Here is a 23,057-nt window from a genome sequence, read left to right as displayed (position 1 = left end):
AAAAACTGGTAAAATGTCAATTGTTGAAGCTAGGTTATGTTAGGTAGGAGTTTGTTACACTAGTTGCTTTAGCTATTTGGGTCTCCCAAAGTTCGTATGTTGAAGCACTCACCCTCCAGTGATGGTGCTTAGAAATGGGGTCTTTGGGAGGTAATTAGGGTTAGATTAGGTCATGAGGGTGGGGCCCTGACAAAGGGAAAGAAAGATGATTTTTAAAAAGATCAAAAGATATAAAGGATTAGTATCCAAAATGTACAAAGAATTGATACAACCCAACAAACGGGCAGAAGACATGAACGGACATTTCTCCAAAGACGACAAGATGGCCAACAGACACATGGAAAAATGCTCAAAATCACTCATCATCAAGGAAATGCAAATCAAAACCACAATGAGATATCACACCTCACACCTGTCAGAATGGCTAGACTCAACAAGAAACAACAGGTGTTGGTGAGGAGGCAAAGAAAAAGGAACCCTCTTGCACTATTGGTGGGGATACAAACTGGTGCAGCCACTGTGGAGAACAGTATAGGGGGGTCCTCCAAAAATTAAAACTAGAACTACCCTATGATCCAATAATCGTACTACTGGGTATTTACCCAAAGAATACAAAAGCACTAATTCAAAGGGATACATGCACATCTGTTTACAGCAGCATTATCTACAATAGCCAAATTATGAAAGCAGCCCAAGCATCCATCAATACATGAATGGATAAAGATGTGGGTGTGTGGGTGTGTGTATACACACACAATGGAATATTATGAAGCCATAAAAAATAAAATATTGCCATTCACAACAACATGGATGGAGCTAGAGTATAATGCTAAATAAAGTCAGAGAAAGACAAATGCCATATGATTTCACTCATGAAGAATTTAAGAAACAAGTGAGAAAAGGAAAAAAAGAGAGAGAGACAAACTAAGAAACAGACTCTTAACTAGAGAGAACTGATGGTTACCAGAGAGGAGGTGGGTGGGGGGATGGGAGAAATAGGTAAAGGGGATTAAGAGTACACTTATTCTGAACACTGAGTAATATATAGAATTGCTGAATCACTATACTGTATACCTGAAACTAATATAACACTGCATGTTAACTATACTGTAATTAAAATAAAAATCTTAATAAAATATAAATTTTTTTATAAATAAATAAAATCAAAAGGTGGATAGAAAGAGACATGAGATCTCTCTGCCACCCAAGGACACAGCAAGAAGATGCCTATCTGCAAACCAGGAAGAGGGCCCTCACTAGACACAGAATCTGCTGGCACTTAGATCATGGTACTTCCCAGACACTTCTAAAGACACTAGTCTACTTCTGCGTACGTTTGAAATTTTTCATTAAAAAAAAACCTAGGGGCTCCTGGGTGGCTCAGTCGTTAAGCGTCTGCCTTCGGCTCAGGTCTTGATCCCAGGGTCCTGGGTTTGAGCTCTGCATTGGGTTCCCTGCTCGGCGGGAAGCCTGCTTCTCCCTCTCCCTGCTGCTCCCCCTACTTGTGCTGGTTCTCTGTCAAATAAATAAAATCTAAAAAAAAAAAAAAAAAAAACTAAAAAACTAACCTTGGGGGAAAAAGCTAACTAAAAACAAAAGCTGCAATAACCTCAGGACGATTAAGGACTCAGACCCCTCAGGAATGAAGGTTCAGGTCACCCCACGGGGGCAGAAGAACATGGAATGGGTAGTACGGAAAGAAGTTGTACAAATACCACCCACAGCCCTGTGAGCTGGTACAAAAATAAGAACTGCATATATTTTATTTTGTATGTTTTATTCACTGCTTATTTTATGTATATTTTATTCACTGTATGTATATTTTATGTATATTTTATTCACTGCTTATTTTAGGTGGTATTACCCTCAAGAGGGTTTACTTTTTTAAGATTTTAAGTAATCTCTACACCCGACATGGAGTTCAAACTCACAACCCTGAGATCAAGAGTTGCACTCTCCACCAACTGAGCCAGCCAGGGGCCCCTCTCCTTGCTTCTTTTATATATTTATTTGTAGATACAAACCAATTTTTCTATTTTTCCATATTCATATTCATACAGAGTATCCAGGTGAGACTATAAGTGAACTGGAGAGACATTAGGATCAACCTAGAAATGGACGGAATGACTGATGGGATCACTGGATATGGTATTAATGGTTTCCCTACAATTACTGATTGACCCTTCAGTAACTTTACCTTTTCCCATTTTGCTACGAACCTTTTCAATACCAACTTTTTTTCATTTCTTTTGACTGAATATTTAGGGCGGTTTCTATTTCATGATGGGACCCTGTCCCGCTTAAGGCTTAATTTCATGTTACCAAAGAGAGTCAGAAAATCAGGTAAGTGCGGGCACCTGAGTGGCTCAGTTGTGAAGCGTCTGCCTTTGGCTCAGGTCATGATCTCAGGGTCCTGGGATCGAGTTCTACGTCGGGCTCCCTGCTCAGCGGGAAGCCTGCTTCTCCCTCTCCCACTCCCCCTGCTTGTGTTCCCTCTGTCAAATAAATAAATAAAATCTTTAAAAAAAAAAAATCAGGTGATTGACTGTGCTCTATATGAGTCTCACCATACTTGCATTTCAGCTTCAGTCTGCTTCAGTAAAGTGCGAAGGATGATTATCATGCATCATCCAGAACCCACGCTGGAACACAAGTGCTAAATCTGAAAATACCCTGGGTCAGCAGTATGCTGGAAGAACGTGCAGATGCACACACAGATCGCACTCACATACTCCGGAAGTTAGAGCTGAATGAAACCTCACAGATCATCAGGTAGGCCATGCTTCCCCACTCAGACTGTCCTGCCAGACGCAGCAAGGCTGGGCCTTTCGAAACTGCTCTGGGTTCCCAGCTCTGCACAAGAATGGAAACAGAACCTGTTCTGAGCCTCCTCATTGGAAAAGGCTGAGATCCTCAGTCCACAGGCCAAATTGGGGTGGTTGCTAGGATTCCTTTCCCATGGTCAACGTGCACAAACTATCCCAAATCTTTGCAACTTCAAAACATAACACTAGAGAAAATCAGCATTAGAGACTGCGAACCACCAATATCCATTCTCCCCAGTTCCTAGGAACAGCACCCCAATGGTATTTGGGGTGGTAAAGCAGTCAACTAAAATCCTGAAATTTCCAGTCTTTCTTGCTATGAACTACAGTTATATTTATGTTCGGACCAATAAGACTTAAGATGTTGGATGGGGCTCCCAAAAAAGCCCCTTATAGGGGGCTGAGTAAGCAGGGAGGAGTGCTCCTTTTGCCCCACCCCACTCCTTCCTCCTCCCTGGAATACCAGGTTTGATGACTGGTGCTCTAGCAGTCACCTTGGACCATGAATGACCGTGAGTATGGAAGCCACAATCAAGGATTTAAAAAAAAGAACCCAGGTCCCAGAGCAATATGCCAGCCTCTGGGTTTTACTTGAGAAATAAACCATCTTGTTTAAGCCCCTTTGTTTTTTGTCTTACATGCAACCAAACCTAATACTGACCCACTGACAATTTTCAGGACCATTTCTCACACTAAAAGAGGAGGTCAAAGGAAAAAATAATTTTTGGTCAAGGGACACTAATCTACCACTCCTACACCTTGGGGACAAGTAAACAATCTTTAAGAAATAAACAATGGCTCTGCTCTGTTTAAGACCAGCTGGACTGAACTGAGTATTGAAGCTATTCTGAGTTTCATCCTCCTGATGTCATCCCTTTGCCAGCAACGAAACGCGGGCAGTGATAGATTTCAGGCTACGGAGCAACAATGAGGGAAAGAGCCCACTTCTCTTCCCTTGCTTCCCAGCATCTAGGTGCTGTTCCTCCCATACAGTGAAGCATGGCTATACTGTTTTAGTTGCAAAACATTCCCACTAATTAATCTCTGGAGGGAAACTCTCCTCTCGAAGGTTCCTGGTCTGGAACTGGCACTACCAAGAGCTGTATAGGTTCTTCATTCCCAGGACATCCAATGACATCCCTAAAATAAACAGCACACATCTGGCTGCTTCCAGGTTCCCAGGCTCCCTAGCGTCCCAGCAAGCAGTGCAGCTTCCTCATTAGGAATTGCCTGCACTCAAGCAGGGTCAAAGCCATCTCCAGAGCTGGGCTATTTCTTTTTACTCCACGAAACCTATCAACTAGGAGCCCAACTTCCATGGGGGATGTGCTCCTGGCTGTAACGCACTCTGTTTGGAATGTGCATGCCTGATGCTCCCGTGAGGAGTTCTACTTCCCACACTGGAAGCACAGGAGAGACCGCTTCACTCCACGGTAGCCTTTCTGTCCATCATACACAGACTTTTTATTCTTATTAATAATGCAGAGGGCATTTTGTATAAAACAAATTCCAAATTCTTTATCTGATCAATTTAAAAAATAGTGTTTATGAAAGGACACACTAATACCTCTTTATAAAATAGTTGCCTAAGAGAAAAATAACTATTTAAGATAAAGCCAGAAGTACTATTATCTATCCTGAAATTAAAAAATAATCCAACTTAGAACCAATGAAGAGAGAGTGAAAATTCCTTGATGTATATGCATAAACTCATGCAGATAATTACCCAAAGTGGCAACGACATCCCCCACCCCACATGCTCTTCCTACAATGTGACCTTATTTCTTTCATCAAGGATGGAGAGGGTCCCATGTTCCCAGCCTCCTGAGTCTCGGTGTGTGGGGACTTCGACAGAATAAAAGTTATCACAGAAGTGACACTATGTGACTTCTGAGTTTAGGTCAGAGATGGGGATGCAAACTCTGCTTGGTTCTCCTCTGGCGGGGAGCCAACTGCCGCCTAAGAAGCCCACCTACTCTGAAAATATCATGCTGAAGAGGAATATATAGTTCCTCCAGCCATGAACCCAGCTGAGCTCCTAGCCAACAGCCAGAATCAACTGCCAGTCACATGAGTGATCCATCTTGGCCAGCCAACATTATCCAACCTTCCCAAGATTATAGCCCCAGCTGACATCTGACCACAATCAGAGGAGGCCCCACGGGAGAACTGCCCAGCTGAGCCCTTCCCCAAAATCATGACTCATAAAATTACCAACAAAATTAAGGGGTTGTTTTAAGTAAGTTTGGAGTAGGTTGTTAGGCAGCAACAACTATCTAGGGGAAAGATACCTTGTTTGGGTATGTTTAAGCCTCCAAATTAAAATAAGTAAAAGCAAACCACATACAAAACAAACACTTTAAAACTCAGAGAGAGTTAAGATAATCTGCAAGTAAGTTTATAGAAAAGGACGTAACGTGGTGGTTGGAAGTCAGTGAACAGATGAGACTGTGAAAAAGAGCAGGACTGAGACAGAAGAACATTCTTGGGGAAGAGTGGTTTCTTTCCACTAAGTGGGAAATTCCTCAAGTAGAAGCAAGGTTCTTGGTTAAGTAAATGGAATGTTCTGTGATAAAGATGACTTTGCTACCCCAAATCCACCTACCCCACCCCAAATGTTTGTGTTTTAATTCTGTATTTGTTTTTATTTTTCCGGCACAAGCACACAGTGGAGTCCAGTTTGGAAGGTGTGGGCAGGCTCTGGAAGGCACATTCAGAGGGTGTGTCTGTGGTATGAGGGTAGGAGACGGTCCACGGGTCAGCAGAAAGGGACAGTGAAAGGAGTAAAGACATGCGGTCAAACTTACCCGTGTTCATCTTGACCTCCACATTCCCAAATACAGAACCAGCCCGTGTTCCACAGGCTGGCAGGAAAAGCCGTGGCTGCCTCCACGTCTCGGGTGCTCATGTGTTTGCAGCCTCTTCATGGTGCCAAGAGAACGGTTTAGTGCGAGACTTAGCCTTGACAAAGGTGAGTAGAAGAGGTGCGCTCAGACAGAATACCACCGTGTTTTATTTAAGTTCTTTTTTATTTTCCTCCACACTGGCAAAAGTTCCGAGGGAGCTTAAAGTTTTGTAAACATTTTAACTATCCCTCTTCCCCACCCCCCACTTTTGAATTTACAAAGCAAAGGAGAGCAGGAGTCCCAACTTTTAATGGTCCCCCATCTCCTCATGCTATTTGATCCAAAAACTATATACAAGTTTGTAGCAGTCTCTGTATAGTTATTGTACATGTTTGGGAGGGAGGGTGCGAGGGAGGCAAGAAGGGATAGGGAGAATGGCGATCCAAAAGAATAAAAATAGAAACCAAATATCATCAGCCAAAACCAAAATGCTCTCAGAGCAACTCCAGCCTTCTTCAGGCAATGATGACAGAAAGAAAAGGTGCTCTACCAGGAGCCACCCGAACCACAGCACTTCTCACACAGGGACGGATGGTCCAATGGCTCCAGACCAAAGTGTGATTGGCAATTCCAGAGTGATGTTCTGCAGGGGGCTGGGGGAGGCAGGAAGAGTACTGGTTTATAAATAGGGCTTGAATACATTTATAATTGAAGTGAAGGGGTATTAGGAGGCCATGATCAGAAGCCAGAAGCAGGCTTCTCTTCTCCCATTCTCTCCCATCCCCTCCATCCCACTGCATTCTCCTGTGTAGTGGTTTCCATGGATGAAGGTCTTAAAGATGGTTAGGTTTTGTATGTTTTCTTTTCAGAAAAGGCAAGCAACTTGCCATTTCAGAATCTTTAAACAAAACCTTTTGGGGCCACAGCAAGACACACAAGTAATGCTCTGAGGAACCAGATGAAATTCCGGGCTTTTATCAGAAGCAAAAGTTTATCCCTATCCAAAATGAAATTACACAAATTCATACATATGGTAAAGATCCTAGCTGCCTCTTAAAACGAGACAAATTTTCAGCAGAAAGGCCCAAAACAAACTGGTCCTAGTCCTCTGAAGTAAAAATATTTATGGGAAAAATCAGTTTTTGTAAGAAAGGAAAAATTAAGAATAAGTCCTTCTCCCAGGCCATAGGGTTTCCTTTGTCCAATCAGGTTGGAGAATGCCAGGGGAGAAGTCAGCTTGCTTGAAAGTCACTATCTAATGAAGAAAAACATGAATCCTTTCTCCAAAAGGATGCTCAGAAAGAACAGGCGAGGGGTGTGCAACATCAAACCAATCCAATCTAAACTCCACCCCACTCAGGGCCTCTTTGATGCAATCCCAAAGTTAGCAGTGGCAATGCGACCTTCAGACTGGGGGCGCTCTGACTGTCTTGTTGGACACTCAAAAGTCACAGTCCGTGGCATGATGTTGCTGGTCAATGTCTGTTACCATTAACTCTCTTCATGACTGCACCAGTTAGACCCCTTGCCCTTATGGGGGGTTAAAAAGAAGAAGAAAAAGAATATAGAAAGGAAAAAAGTGACATAAGAAAGTAAATAGCTATTGGCAGATCCCAACACACTTTCTGGGACACAGTAGATGAAATCACGGCACAGTAAACAGGTGCTGCCCAAAATCAGCCTTGTTGGGGAGTAATCCCAACTGCCACCCCCAAGACACAGGGTCCGGTCCACTTATCTACAGTCTGAGATGCTCACCAACAAAAACAGTTTAAAGAATCTTGGACACAAAGGGCTAGAAGAAAAAGCCTGAGATGATCGGTTCTGTGATTTGTTGCAGAGTGATATAGAGTAAATGGTGAGTAAGTGTTGTGTCCAAAGGTGGAGAATCCATGGTCAGCAGAGAGGAGAAGGAAGGCCAGTCCACTGGCAGGTGCTCAGTAGTCATCCAAAGTCTCGATTTCACCCATATTGAGTCGCTCTGATGAAGCATTGACTGAAAACCCTGCCGGAAAAAATTGGCAATGAGTGACCACATCCAGACAACCATGGGGCTCAAATTCTAGACAGTGGGCTGGAATAGAAGTCTCTCCTGCTTTAGCATGCCACAGAGATACTAAAGAAAGGAAGAAGAAGGAAGGATAAAGGTCAGAGAGCAGTATTCTGCTCTTCCAATGAGAGATTCTTCGTTTTTATTTATTTCTTAGGGTTCTGGTCTAATTATGTAGGGAGGGAAAAAAGAATTCCAAACTAGTGCGTTAGAGATTCCTGAGAAGAATCTGGGCTGTGAGCATGTGTTAAAGCCAAGTGAGGATGGCTAGTGAGGAAAGTTCATTCGGGAGGTGAATCTTAACAGAGATGGGGGCAGGGGAACGACAGGAATAACACATACCAAGTACTTTGTAACTACCTGACCATATGACTGTGAAATCTAAGTGTGAGTAGTACTACTTCAGTCCCACTAACTATTGGGAATACATTTTTCCCACTCATTGGGTCAAAAACCTTTTCAAAGTTCTGGCTTTTGCTATTTGAGGGTAGGAGGCTTCAGGGAAGATCCACTACCAGATCCTTATAGCCCTCAGATGTTTTCTCACAGGGTAGACAGCACAAAAAGATTTAAAGTACTTTGTTCAACTCAACCTATTATAGGTAGGCTTGCAAAGGAAAGGATTTCGATTAGCCATACTGATTAACCAAAATGCAATCTGGTTTAGAGAAAGCAGTATTCGCACCACCACCGAAGGCAGGAACAGTAAACACAAACACCTAATCCCATCAGCCACACGTATGTAATTTTTCTATAACTCCGTAATCAAAGATTGATAAAAAGTATTAACACGGCTTCCTTGGAATGAACGACTCCCAAAGAGCTTTCAGTTCATCCACCCTAAATGAAATCTCAAACTGTTTCAGCTGCTATTTGAATATCAAAAAGGAAACAGGCAATGCTCTCCTATCTAAAAGCAGTTAATACTACTTGTGTTCTGCCCCCTCCTTTTTGCTCTTTAAATGTTCAAGTTTTCAAACAAAGACACATTTTAAATGTACCAATAATAAAGTCTTATATGATAAAAATAGCTTATATTATATTCTTGACTCAAAATATCATTTGAAAACATAAGTGTGACTATTTATTAACCAAGGAAGCTACGGTACAAGCTGCTTACAAGGCCTAAGACTAGGAGAGGCCAGGGCTCCAAACCCCAGCCTCAGCTCTACCCATCAACAACACTGCCACAACCCACAAGACCTTTTCCCTTGAAAATAATGAAAGGCTTAGCATCCCTATTTGGAAATAACAGTTCAATTAGGTAAGTATTAAGACTTAAAAACCAAACAGCCCATGAAATGAGATTACTCTATTCTGAAGCAAGGTTTTGCCTTCACATGTATCTCAGGAACAGATGAACTGTGATAAAAATGAGCTACATGTGATAAAAGCAGAAATGTAATAAAAACACAAACGGGGCGCCTAGGTGGCTCAGTTGGTTAAGAATCTGCCTTCCGTTCAGGTCATGATCCCAGGGTCCTGGGATCGAGCCCCCCGCATCAGGCTCCCTGCTCAGCAGAAAGTCTGCTTCCCCCTCTCCCTCTACCCCTCCCCCCTCCCGCTTGTGCCCTCTCAAATAAATAAAAAAAACTTAAAAATACACACACAAACAAACTTAAATTTTAATCATGCAAAGAAAAAAGCAGCAGCCTGCCCCCTCCCCCCAAAAAAAGTTACTTGTTCACGACTGCAGTATGTGGCTTACTGGGCTAAGCTTTTAGCAGACACAGTCTCACTGACCAGTCATAAAAGCACGTCTACTCCACATTTGACAGACGGGAAAGCTCTGGGATACCATGAAGTACAAGGCAATAAGGAGGATTTAAGCCCACTGTGCCTGGCTCTAAAGACTACATTCCGTTATTAGGATCAGAACTGACTACGTCTCACTTGCATGATTTCTTAAGGTTTGAGAGGCTGTAAAGTATGACAGGAGGAAAATGCCATTGTGCGTGGACTATTTATTATATCCAAGTAATGGACGCTGGTTCACACTGGCACCTGGTAGCTCTAATGACTACAGGAAGACACAGAGCACAATGGAAGTGATGGATCATTAAAATGAGGCTGGGCCTCTCTGATAGTCTGTTTTAGAAGCAAAGTTCTCTTTTGATCAGTGACTACACTTTCTCAATGGATGCTTTTGGATCAAATTAGAACTGTCTCATTCTGTGCTTGGCAAACTGACTGGTGGACCATTTATTAATTTTTCTCAATCTATAAATCAATTAAAAGTAGTAATAAGTGGAAATGAGTAGTAAGGGGCAGAAGTTAGTAATTATCAGAGGAATTTTCAGAGAGAGATCTAGTTGAGCAGAAATTTTCATAAAAAGGTCCAAGCCTACACAAGTGAGTTTTCTCAATATTCTGTTCAACTTTTACTTCCCTTTCCCTTATATATTTTTTTTCTGTTCCTTCAACATACATACATTCCTTAAACTCTATTCCTAAAAAAACCTTTCATTCCCCTAAAGAGTGTTTTAAGTCCCTTTCTTTCTGGTGTCTGTAATAGGGATGGAGTCAGATTGAATATTCAACTCACAGAGCTTTACACCTCATTTTCAGAGGAACATTTTCCCTGCAGCCTACCCTTCCAGTGCCACAGCTGAAGAGCAACAAGGGCTTCTTGGCCAGAATCCACACCCAGAATTTCAGGGACACTTGTAAATCTGTATTTACCCACTTCTGTCAAAACTGGATAAAATGTTAGACTGGTTCCACCTACTCTTAACATAAATTTCTAAGACAGACAAAATAAATAAATAAATAAATAACAATTCTGAGGCAGAAGAAAACAGAATTTCACCAGATCTCTCTCTGTTCCCAAGCCAGCTTTCGGGCCCCAGTTCCAAAGGGCAATCCTCAGAGTTAGGTTTCTGTTACTGACATTTTGTTTTCTTCAGAGTAGGAAACCTATGAGGGAAGGCAGGGACCCTACGGAGGGCAGGGTAGGATGGCAATCCCCCTCCTGCTGTGCTCTCTGCTCTTTCACAAGGGCATCTCCACTTGAAGTCTCATAGGCATTTCACACTGAACCCACCCAACATACTTCAACTCCGTATCATTACCCCATAAGCCTGCTCCATCTTCCAGGGTTCATCCTTTTAGCAAAAGGCAACACTACCCATCCTGCTGCCCAAACCCTTCCATTCCTCTCTTGCCTTGCCAACTCAGTCCCCTAAGTTTCTAAAACCCATCTAACTCCTCTCCATCTCTAATGCCAAAACCCTATTCTCCAGGCCACCAGGATCTTTCACCTGGTCTACACTGCAGCCTCCTAACCACTCTGCCTCCTGCCTGGGCCAACATCCCAACCTGCCATCTTTGCCAATATAATCATTCTACTCCGGACAGCATGGTTTTTAATACTCTACATTCATAAACAGAGAATCATTTTAATTTCATCATTGTCTGTGAGGCTGTTGGGCCAATTTAAGAAACACAAACAGCCTGCAACTGCTTTGCCTAGACTGTTTATTATTCCAGAAACACCACTGTCTGTCCTTCCCGCCAGTCTTTCAAAGCCCCAGTTCTGGTGTCACCATTTCCATGAAGCTGCCTTGTGTGAAAACTCTGGTTCTCAACGCCAGACGAGAATAGTTGTGGCTAACAGAAGAGTGGAAGGAAAACAGGCCTCCTCTGAAATCCCAGCCCCACTGCTGAACAGCTGGGTGACTCTGGAAAATGTTCTAAACCCTCAGGGCCTTGGTTTACTCGTTGGTAAACTGGAACATGATCTCATAATGCAGAGTGACTCTGAAAATCACAGGTATATATACACATATGTAATGGGTATCAGCAAATATTAGTTGTTTGAATACCTGATTGGATTTATGGTCAGCTTCTATATAAATCAGCATTTAAATTTTTACAACTTTTCCTTTTCTCCATTAGCATTATTTTCCAACTAAACTGAAAGGCCTTCTAGGGAAATTCCTATTATATATGAAATAAGGCTTCAAAGTTTAAAGCACCACACAGTATATAAGTAATTACTTTTCTTGTTCCCTATAGCATATGAGGCATTGCTCTTGTACTGATGGGCCCAGTAAATATTACCTACTTCGAAGTTGTTTAAAAACATTAATTTTATGTAAGAAATATTTCCCTTTATGAAAAACATTCCACCAGGAGACTCACATATAATACTGCTATAACCTGCACACCTCCAACACCCACCTGAGACTAGGCTTTTGCTCACCTAATAAACTGGGATCTGCTCGAACCATCTTCTGCTTTTTCTTCTTCTTGCCACTTTGTACGGCCTCAAAATTGGATTGTTGGTTGTTGCTTTGATTGGTCTGAAATACTGAATGGAGTGCACTATGGTTCATTCCCCACACAGAGTCCTGTGAGATAAGATGTCACAACTGAGGTTACACAGTGGATTCAAGTGTGGCCCACTCTAAGAAAACGGTTGATTGGCCCTCACCTTATCAAGCATAAGATTAAAAACAGAAGTCTTATCATGGATTCTGGTAATAATGAAACCAAGAAGAGTCCACTAAGCCACCCTGTCCCTTCATTTAGATTCAGACATCCCATTTAAGCTCTGGGCCTCCAAAAGGCCCATCCTGGTAGCTCCAGGTTTTCATCCCATTGCGACAACACAGCCATCAAAACCTCTCTGGTATACATGGAGTCTGTACCATCTACTAGGAAATTAAATATACAACAAATAATCACCAATAGACCTCTGGACTCCAGCAATTTACACCCCTCACCTACCAAAGCATGAGGTTCCTCTGTCTCTGAGCCCTAGGACAGAAAGAACAGCCTGCAGACTAGCTGGCAGCACGGTACCAAACAAAATTAGTATCATGTACTTTATTCCTATGGGCAATCCTAGAAGAAATCTGGTCCCCAAATATCCATACACTTTCTACCAACTGGTTCAACTATGAAATAGTCTACCAGCCATTTACACTTACCTGTTGCTCTTATTAGAGCAATTCATTTTAAACTGGGATCAGATTCAATGAGCTAGTTGAAGGCACAGGTAGTGGTAGTGGGAAATGAGGAGGAAGAGTGGAGAAAGCACTGTGGAAGGACGAGCCTGGCTACATGCCCATGTGCACGCATAGTGGGCCCCAACTTCCAATTTCAGCACACAGGGGCAGCCATTTCACAAACGTAAAAACTTTCTGTATTGCTATACGATGTCTTCCCTTCTGATTATTTTTCCTAGTGCTGTTTATGTTGACATTTTTCACTTAATCCCTGTTAGCCCATCTACTCAAATGGATTTTATTTTTATTTATTTTTTTTAAAGATTTTGTTTATTAATTTGACAGAGAGAGACACAGTGAGAGAGGGACTACAAGCAGGGGGAGTGGGAGAGGGAGAAGCAGGCTTCCCCGCTGAGCAGGGAGCCCGATGCGGGGCTCAATCTCAGGACCCAAGGATCATGACCTCAGCCGAAGGCAGACACTTAACGACTGAGCCACCCAGACGCCCCAAATGGATTTCAAATGCCATGTACTTCACTATATCTTTTATATCCCCAGAAATGACCGCTATAACAAAATTATCTCTACCAGAATTATAGAATTAAAGGATATGAATATTCTTAAGCTCTTCGTGAGCTTTGCCATCTCATCTGTCAGAAAACTTGTACAACTGATCCTCATTATTCACAGATATACATATTTGCAAATTCACTTACTGGCTGTAATTTATTTGTAACCCCAAAATCAAAACTTGCGGTGCTTTTATGATTTTCCTGAACATTCCAATGTCCAGAGCAGTGAAAAATCTGAGTTGCCTGAGGAACACATCCCCAGTTGAGGTGGAACAGGGGGGCAGTATTCTGCCCTCTTGTCTCAGTTCTCATATAGTAAACAAGCATCTTTTCCAGTCTCCGTAGTGTACTGATGTTCACATTTTATGCTTGTTGGTGCTGTCACTGTTTAAAATGGCCCCCAAGAGGAGCGCCTGGGTGGCTCAGTCAGTTAAGCATCTGTCTTCAGCTCAGGTCATGATCCCAGGGTCCTGGGATCGAGCCCCAGGTTGGGCTCCCTGCTCAGCAGGGAGAGTCTGCTTCTCCCTCTCCCTCTCCCTCTGCCTCTGCCCCCGCTCTCTCCCTCTCGTGCGCACACGCTCTCTAATAAACAAAATCTAAAAAATAAAATAAAATGGCCCCCAAGTATTAAGTACGGCCTGGTGTGCCAAAAAAATGCATGTGCTAGATGAGCTTCACTCAGGTGTCAGTTCTAGTGCTGCCGGCCATGAGTTCAATGTTGAGGAATCAACAATATACTAAATAAGGCATCTTAAACAGAAACACGCATAAAACAAAGTAACATATTGATCTGCTGACAAAAATGTTGTGATCAGAGGTTCCAGAAATCTAACTGGATGTTTTCCCTGGAGCAATAGCTCAGTATTCGCTAATTCAGCTTTAGCGGGGCTTTACAAAACATAACTACCACAAATAATGAGAACTGACTGTACCTTTTACAGCCCCATCAACAACATTTGACGTGTCTGGCATGCTATGCTATTGTCAATATTGGGTACAGTGTATCCTGAGCACTCGAAATTTAACATTTGTAGGTTTTAACTATCCAAAAAAATGTACGGGTCTGTGACAAGTTGGAATTTGCAATTTGAGGCACATACACGAACCAAGGAAAATGCAACTAGTATGCCTAACAGAGAATGATTTCGTTTGCTATTTGGGAAATTCACAAAAGGCTCTGGGCATATCATTTGAAAATCAACCACATTTTAAGAAGCTATGGTCATGTGAGGTACAAAAACAGTATCCTTTGTTTTCATTTTCATTTCTCTGGCTGCTCAGTACTCCAAGGTATTACTCCTCACTCACTCGCAGGGCTACGGCACCAACACCACTGCCTCGTACCTGCTGTTGCGGCTGCTGCCGCTGGCTGGCCTTCTGTTTGGCGCGGCGCTCGAGGAACTGCTTGGCAAACTCCTTGGCCTCAGAGGTATCTCCTAAATAGGCCCTAATATAATCATGGACTTCGTAAGGAGACTCTACTTCTTTCAGGAAAGAAACAAAAGTGGGAACTGCAACATGAGAGGGGAAAAGACACAAAGAGTAACAATGAAATATCACATGCAAAGACTCAGCGTCACTTTTTATTATACTGTCACACCTACTGCCGACTCTAATGATGCAAACTTGAAAGGTATGCAGCTACTGTGTTAAATATTCTTTAACCTACTCTGCAGAGAGAGAAAAAAAAAAGCCCACTGTCATTGCAATGCCCCCAAATTATCTCAGATAGCAGAGTCAAAGACATAGCACGCATGTTTAGTTTCACTAAACGCTATGTTGGTAAAAACTGCATGTTACGTTGACTAAAAACAACTGCTGGCCTAAGACAGAAGTTATCTGGAAATCCATTCTTTCTTTCCTTAAATTCAATCAATATTTATTAAGTGCTATGATGTACGTCAGGCACCATGACAGATACTAAAAATACAGCCGTACCCTCCGGGAACTTTGACTTCACGGAGATATCATATGTTTAGAGAGGAATTAAATGGAATATGCAAGCAGTGTGGTACAGCAGAAAAAGCACAAGTATCAGAGTTAGACAGACATGGGTTAAAATCCTGACTCTGAAATTTGCTCGCTGTGTGACCTTGATGAGTTATTTAACCAATCTGAGCCTCTGTTTCCTAATTTATAAAATGGGGATAATATCACATTGTAAAGGTATCTTATGAAATTACTGCAAAAATTAAGTAACTGGAATAACCTATGCTAACTGCTAAAAAGTGCCTAGCACATGATAGGTGCTTAATGAATGGTAGCTGGCCATTATTTATTATTATTTATTATTTTCCCCCTGGCTCTTTCAGACCATAAGATATTGTTACAATGCTGCAAAGGAATTCTTCCATTCCTTTACTATTCTGTTTTTATAAGATCCTTGGTTTTAGTTAAGACATTGGAAGTGGATAAGTTCAAATCAGCCTATCAGTTATAGGAATCCAAATCTTCCACACCAAGCTGACTGGTCTCTGGTTCAAACATTTGGGGTCAGGGCAGGGATTCACTTCCATCTAAGGCAGAGAATTCTCTTTGTGATCAAGTAACAATTAGCAAGTTTTTCTTCAAATGGCACTGAACCTTTTCATTTCCACTCACTGGTCCTAGTTTCATTGTGCATAAAATAAAGTCTACTTGCTCTGGCACATGATTCCCACCCCCGCCCCCAAAAGCAGGAAGGGAAAGATCACCTCAGCCTTCTCTTGCCCAAGATGACCTCTGTCTCCACCATGAGTTACCTTTCTTTGGACTTGGCCTGGCTGGCTATGTCCCCCATAAAATGACCTGTATGGAACTATGACCTCCTCTGTCCTGCACATTTACTAAGACAGCCTGAGATTCCACTTACTTTTTGGCAACCACTGAGAACCTATTTGAGTACAATACTACAGGACTCTTCTCACAAGTAGTACTTAAAATACTGTTAAAGAGTCAAGTTCTTATGGTAGATACAGGATTTGATCTCCATTAGCTTTCACCTCCTGAGTTTTGGCCCATCATTCCAACCTGTCAACCTCTTTGTGGGTCCTGCTCTGCCATTCCACATGCTGGGTTTCCCTCCCCAATTCTTACCATCCAAGTTATTTGCCGTATTAAGGGCATGAAGCATCTGTTCACACCACTGGGTAAATCCATCTTGGGCTTTATTTACTCCCTGAAAGAGCTTCAGCAACTTTTCTTCTTCTTCTACTTTCTTATTCTGCCGGTTAGACACACCTACAGATTTACTGAAGCAAAACAATAGGGCGATATTATATTCCCAGACACTGTTACTATATGATTATACGACAACACCATAAACAGATAATGTCCTGGCAACACCGGATGGCTGTCCAGTAATCCAATGCTTGGGTCCAAAAACGAATTAAAAAAAAACAACTTCAAATATTTGGATTGGGGACGGGGGAACTTAATATCCTCTTACAAACTAGCCTCAGCTAATACATTCACATTTGTGAAGATAGGGCTTCTTGCCAGAGAAATGATTAAATTCTTCCAACGTGCCCTTTGGTGAGTTTTTAAATTTTGCTAAGCCTCAGTTTACTCATCTGTAAAATGGTACTAATACTTCTTTGGGTTATCATAAGGAATCAAGATACTGTATGCAAAGGCCTAGAGCACAGTGCCTGGCAAAGATGCTCAATAAGCTCACAGTTGTTTAGAGTCCTATTCTTAATACTTTAGACCCTCCAACAAGAAGAAACAATCTGACAACACTACCATTTATTAAGTAGTTACTATGTGCCAGGCACGTCACTAACTACTTCGTGTGCATTCAATCTGTACAACTACACCCATGAAGTCATCATTATTATCTTCATTTTACAGATGAGGGAACTGAGGCTCAAAGAGGTTCCCTCTTGCCCAAGGTCACACAGGTCACACAGCTAGTAAGTGGCAGTGCTGGGAACTGAGTTCACATATTTATCATTAAAACCCATGCTCATTCATTAACACTGCATACTGAGGAAAGAAAGACAAAGGTGAAGTGTAACTAATTTGTCATAAAAATATATAGGTTTAAGGTCATTAGAGAGGTGTTTATAATACTCACTATAGTCTAGCTAACTTAAAAAAATATAAATTTAGAGAAAAATGCTAAGATCTAGAGAGGATCTTGGAGAAATGTTCAACAACAAAAATACACTATTCCTAATATTTATTAAGTGGTTACCATGTGACAGGCAATGGACTAAGTGCCCAGCAGTACGAAGAGTCCCTAGTAATAATACAGATGTGTTTCCATGGGGTAGAAAGCAATCACCAAACTACAATCTCCCATGCTTGGACACAGATGAAAATAAGCAAAAACTAAATAACTATCTTTCCCTGCCCACCCAGTATCCCACTCCCCACATGCCCCGCCCCCCAACCCTCCAAGAAGCATAGGTTTGATCATTTTGAGCCCTACCTGAGACTGGCGTTGTTTTTATTTTTATTTGCAGAATTCCTAGGTCCCACCTCTTTGACTGCATCATCCCAGAATCCCATGTTGGAGTTTTTAGTGTCAGCATTACTCCAGATACTACTGACTAGGTCAGATGCCCACTGGTTAGGGGGGCCAGTATTTATAGAGCCCCAAACAGAATTCCCAATGCTGGTGTGCAGGTTGGAATGCTGTTAAAGAAGAAGAGACAAATGATGCGGTTAACACTGCTAAAAAGAGAGTCCAAAGCCAGGGAAGAGAACGTCTAACACCAATCCATCCAACGAGTGCTTAGCAAGATGAACCCACCGTATTGTTCCGGGCTCTGTTCGGCTGCTGGTGCTGCTGCTGCTTCTGCATCTGCCTGGCTTCTTCCTGCTGTATCTCCAGGAGCGACTTGGCAGTGCCTGCAGGTTTGCTGACAGTCCCCCAGCCAGAGAGCTTCTGCTGCTGCTGCTGCTGCTGGAGAGCTTTCATCAGTTCCCTCTGCTGGCGCCTCTGCTGTTAACAGTAAGCTAGCTTAACATTCTGGTTGTCAAAAATACCAGTTACTACGATCCAGTACGGTCAATGGAATGCAAATTAGGAAGAGCTATATGAAGTTAAACACACGAAAGGCTTAGCTACTTTGCGGCAAATAAAGATGTAAACTGGGCGCCTGGGTGGCTCAGTCATTAAGCGACTGCCTTCGGCTCAGGTCACGGTCCTGGAGTCCCGGGATCGAGTCCCGCATCGGGCTCCCTGCTCGGCGGGGAGTCTGCTTCTCCCTCTGACCCTCCCTCCTCTCATGTACTCCCTCTCTCTCATTCTCTCTCTCTCAAATAAAAATAAATAAAAAATCTTTAAAAAAAAAGATGTAAACTGCCAGAGGTACTAGGAGAGAATAAAAAGATCAAAGGCAGAATTACTTCTTAAAAATTAAGTAGTACTTTTGGTTAGGCACAGAAATGAAATACATATGAACTTCCTAAAGCCCTACCAAAAGGACAGGAAAAAAATATACTGTTATAAAGTATAAACCCATAAGGACAAAAAGAACAGAATAGATCCCTAAAGGCTGAAAAGCAGACAAATAACGATACCCAAGGGAATAGACCCAGTAAGTTGAAACCTAAGTAAAGGAAGCTCAAAAATAGGCCAATTCATCTAGAAAACTCAGTAAATAGAGAAGTGTGGGTAATAGAGGGAAAACTGCCTGAAACTCTGTAAAAAGTAACAGGAAGACCCCAGACTGCCTCCGTAACCTGATGCAGTTGGGCCGCTATCTATTTCTCTCCCTAGCAGAAAACGGAAACATTCCTCTTTAGAGAGATTGAGCCAGATCGGTGATTATTCTGTGGGGAAGGTGACCCCCCCCAGCACAAAAGAATACACCTATAGATACAAAGAGATGGGAGGACTCCCCCAACAGAACAGCTCTGCCAGGGGCGCCTGGGTGGCTCAGTCATTAAGCGTCTGCCTTCGGCTCAGGTCATGGTCCCAGCGTCCTGGGATCGAGCCCCACATCGGGCTCCCTGCTCCGCGGGAAGCCTGCTTCTCCCTCTCCCACTCGCCCTGCTTGTGTTCCCTCTCTCGCTGTGTCTCTCTCTGTCAAATAAATAAAATCTTAAAAAAAAAAAGAACAGCTCTGCCAAAGATCATTACAGCGAAGCCCATCAAGTTGTTGTATATACAGAACCTCCAATCCTATATATGAACAAAGAGCTCTGGATCAACAAACATTTGACCTGAACTTCCAAGATGAAAGCCAAAGACCAAATCAAAAAAATGAAATTCAATGGAAAAAGAAACAAGAGAAGGGAAAATGGGGACTAGCTTTTAAAAAAAATACTAGTAATTTTAGAGAGGTAAGATGTGAATTCAATGAAAGAGTAAGAGGCTATAAAATGAAACACTAAGAGAACAAACTAAAGACTCAGAGAAATTCTAAGTAAGATCACAGACATTACAGTTCAATAGAAGAATTAAAACATAAGATCGAGGAAATACTCCCATCAAAAAAGGTAAAAAGAGATTAAAAATAGGAGAGAAAGTATGAAAAAATAAAAATCAGTCCAAGAGGGCAACATGCATACGGCAAGAATTTGAGAAAACAGAACAGCTGTGCAGCAAACTAAGACCATCCAGATTTGAACAGGTTAGGGGCTCACGCAAAGGCTACCTCCAGGAAAAGAAGGAAATACAATTAACTTAGGTTTCCCTACCTGAGAAATATCTACTGAGTAGCATTTTCTACCTCTTGAAGAGTGTAGGAAAAACTTAACAGTTCAAAGAGAATTAATCAAATGAAAATACAAAGGAGGTGATTATTCACTTTTTTTTTTTTTTAAGATTTTATTTATTTGACAGAGAGAGAGGCAACACAAGCAGGGGGAGTAGGAGAGGGAGAAGCAGACTCCCTGCCGAGCAGGGAGCCCGATGCGGGGCTCGATCCCGGGACCATGACCTGAGCCGAAGGCAGACGCTTAACGACTGAGCCACCCAGGCACCCCACTTTTTTTTTTTTAAGATTTTATTTATTTATTAGAGAGAGAGAGCACAAGCAGGGGGAGCAGCAGGCAGAGGGAGAAGGAGAAGCAGACTCCCCGCTGAGCAGGGAGCCCGGCGCAGGGCTCTATCCCAGGACCCTGGATCATGACCTGAGCCGAGGGCACACACTTAACCGACTGAGCCGCCCAGGCACCCAAGGTGATCATTCACTTCTGACAAAGATGAATAAGCCAAGACCCAGGATTCCAACTCTGATGATCACTAGTATTTTTTCATTCAGAGGAGACCAGAAATAATGGAACAGTTTCTAGTCTTGAAGGGAACAGTTATACCCTGCTCTGCATCTACCTGTTGGTAACCTTTTAGAAAAGAAACGATTCCAGAGAAAGCGGTCTCTTTTTTTAGAGGGTGGGAAATAAGGTAATTAAGGTGAAGAGACAGTATCACCCATTGGTAAGGTCAAGCATACTACACAGTGAACATCACAGACAACTCCCCCTTCTCTTTGTGTAGCCATGGCCTTCAGTGAACCACACCACCCAGATCCAAAAATGAAAACTTGCATTCTCAAACAAACGGACTGCTCTGCCTCGAGTCATAGCCACATAACACACTTTCTACAAGACTCTGCTACCTCATGCCACCTTTTCAGAGACCTTCCCAGATCACACTACCTGAAACTAGACAATCACTACCACTAATTTTTATCCATCTCCCCTCAACCCAAGGGCAAGCTTTATAAAAGCAGAGAATTTTGTCTTAGACTCAGCCATATCCTCTGACTATAACTGAGCCAGTGTCAGCAAGTATGTGATGGACAGATGGACAGATGAATTAATATGGTACCTTAATGGCATGCTGAACCAAACCATTTTACTTATTCATTTTCTTTTGTCAGGAACTGTATTCTTCCTTTTTCCCCCTTTATTTCACTCTTCTATATCCTTCTTATCCTAATGATAAGCTACAGGATACAGACTTACAAGCAGAAAGACTTTACTTCTGTCATATTTAAGTTTTTCTAGCTAGTCAGAAAACCCAACACCCTCAGAAGGGAAAAAAATGTATTCTGCATTCTAAAAGTCAAATTTACAAGAAGGATATCTGCATAAAAACCATAATTCTGAAAAACCCATGTACTTTTATTTATGAGCTACTTCCTCAAGAGTTTCAACGAAATGTTTAAAGTAAAGGAACATTCATGTTACCTAATCTTAATGTTATTCCTGTTACAGGCTCAAGAGTTTAATAATGAACATCCAATTCAGACACACAGCAATTCTGATAATAATCATGATCTTTTACTAACCACTCACCCATAATGCACACCAACTATTCTGGAAGACTATTTGACGAGACCACTTTTACTTTTAAAATTTACCTCTTCTCGAAGCTGCCGTTCTCGTTCCTCTTCTAGTTTTTGGATTTCAGCCAATGACAGCGTTGCCTGGGACTGACACGCTGTTGTATTGGACTGCTGGCCCCATGTGGAAGAAGAGGGAAGCTAACAAAAAAGGAAGGCAGAAGAGTTTGTGAGGAAATGTGCTCAGGAAACAAGAGGCAATATTGCACATTTATGTACAGGCAGAATATTCATATTTCCTTTAACTCCTTCTACAACATTCAATTCAAATTTCCTCCTACAATCCTTCTGCATTTTAGAATTCTCCCAGTTTGCTTTTCAAACTTTTTTTTGTCACAAGAGGCACCTGGGTGGCTCAGTCGGTTAAGTGTCTGCCTTCGGCTCAGGTCATGATCCCAGGGTCCTGGGATTGAGCCCCACATCAGGCTCCCTGCTCAACGGAGAGTCTGCTTCTCCCTCTCCCTCTGCTCCTCCCACCCACTCGTGCTCTCGCTCTATTAAATAAATAAAATCTTTTAGAAAAAATAGAATTTTTTAGGGCACCTAGGTGGCTCAGTCAGTTAAGCATCTGCCTTTGGCTCAGGTCATAATCCCAGGGTCCTGAGATCGAATCATGCATTGGGCTCCCTGCCCAGCGCGAGTCTGCTTCTGCCTCTGCCCCTCCCCACTGCTTGTGCTTGCTCTCTCTCAAATAAATAAATCTTTTTTTATAAATAAATAATTTTTTTTTTGGTCACTATCACAAACCTAAGATTATTTTAGAACTTAAAATATACACAATACACTTTTATTTGATCTACCATTTTGGGATTACAAATTTGTTACATCCAGCACTGACACATACAGCAATATACAGAAATAAGGGGAAAGAAGTAAACAAAAGAGGGACGCCTGGGTGGCTCAGTTGGTTAAGCGGCTGCCTTCGGCTCAGGTCATGATCCCAGGGTCCTGGGATCGAGTCCCACATCGGGCTCCTTGCTCAGCAGGGAGCCTGCTTCTCCCTCTGCCTGCCTCTCCCCCTGCTTGTGTTCTGTCTCTCTCTCTGACAAATAAATAAATAAAATCTTTAAAAAAAAAAAAAAAAGAAGTAAACAAAAGAATTCTTAATCCAAGGAGGCAATAAAGGACATTATATGCTACTTTCTAGTGAAAGGTTGAAGAACAAGATTTCTGAAGGGAAAGCCAAGGTGGGGGGAGCTAATGGAAGATGCCAGGCATAGTTCTTAATCAGTCTTTTATGAAAAAGAATCACTGTTAACCAGGCTGTAGCTTCTAGTCATGAGCACTAAGCTGTTTTTAATCAATAATTCTATTTTTCCTATCCTTTAAAATTATTGACTAAAATAGAGTATAAATATTTGGGTCCTGAATACTTTAATGTTCTCAAATCCCTGATTATTGTAAGGGAATCTCTTGGTCTTCTAGGCCAGAAAAAAATACACTTTAATTTTGAAATATCCTGTGGCTCTTAACAAACAAAAATAACAAAACTTGGGCGCCTGGGTGGCTCAGTTGGTTGAGCGACTGCCT

At 42.1% G+C, this 23,057-nt stretch overlaps 1 protein-coding gene across 11 annotated transcripts in view; it reads right to left on the bottom strand.

The window, feature by feature from the left end:
* Positions 1–6,630: 6,630 nt before the first annotated feature.
* Positions 6,631–23,057, bottom strand: part of GIGYF2 (GRB10 interacting GYF protein 2) — a 149,658-nt gene continuing 133,231 nt past the window's right edge. For 6 of the 11 annotated variants that reach the window (XM_064587258.1, XM_045867714.3, XM_045867716.3 and 3 more), the window contains 7 exons: positions 21,546–21,668; positions 17,984–18,175; positions 17,660–17,865; positions 16,321–16,475; positions 14,590–14,756; positions 11,926–12,073; positions 6,631–7,676 (listed from right to left, as the gene is read on the bottom strand). In XM_064587258.1, the coding sequence (XP_064443328.1) occupies positions 7,609–7,676; positions 11,926–12,073; positions 14,590–14,756; positions 16,321–16,475; positions 17,660–17,865; positions 17,984–18,175; positions 21,546–21,668 (1,059 nt within the window). In that variant the 3' untranslated portion in view covers positions 6,631–7,608. Of the gene's footprint in view, positions 7,677–11,925; positions 12,074–14,589; positions 14,757–16,320; positions 16,476–17,659; positions 17,866–17,983; positions 18,176–21,545; positions 21,669–23,057 lie in introns of those variants that run through there. The other 5 variants (XR_008505561.2, XR_010410348.1, XM_045867715.3 and 2 more) reach the window with 4 other exon arrangements.

The sequence above is a fragment of the Mirounga angustirostris genome, unplaced genomic scaffold (assembly GCF_029215605.1).
Source record: "Mirounga angustirostris isolate CCGP_5_RB_7025 unplaced genomic scaffold, mMirAng1.0.hap1 SCAF_3, whole genome shotgun sequence".
NCBI lineage: Eukaryota > Metazoa > Chordata > Mammalia > Carnivora > Phocidae > Mirounga > Mirounga angustirostris.
This window is presented reverse-complemented; position numbering and strand designations above follow the sequence as displayed.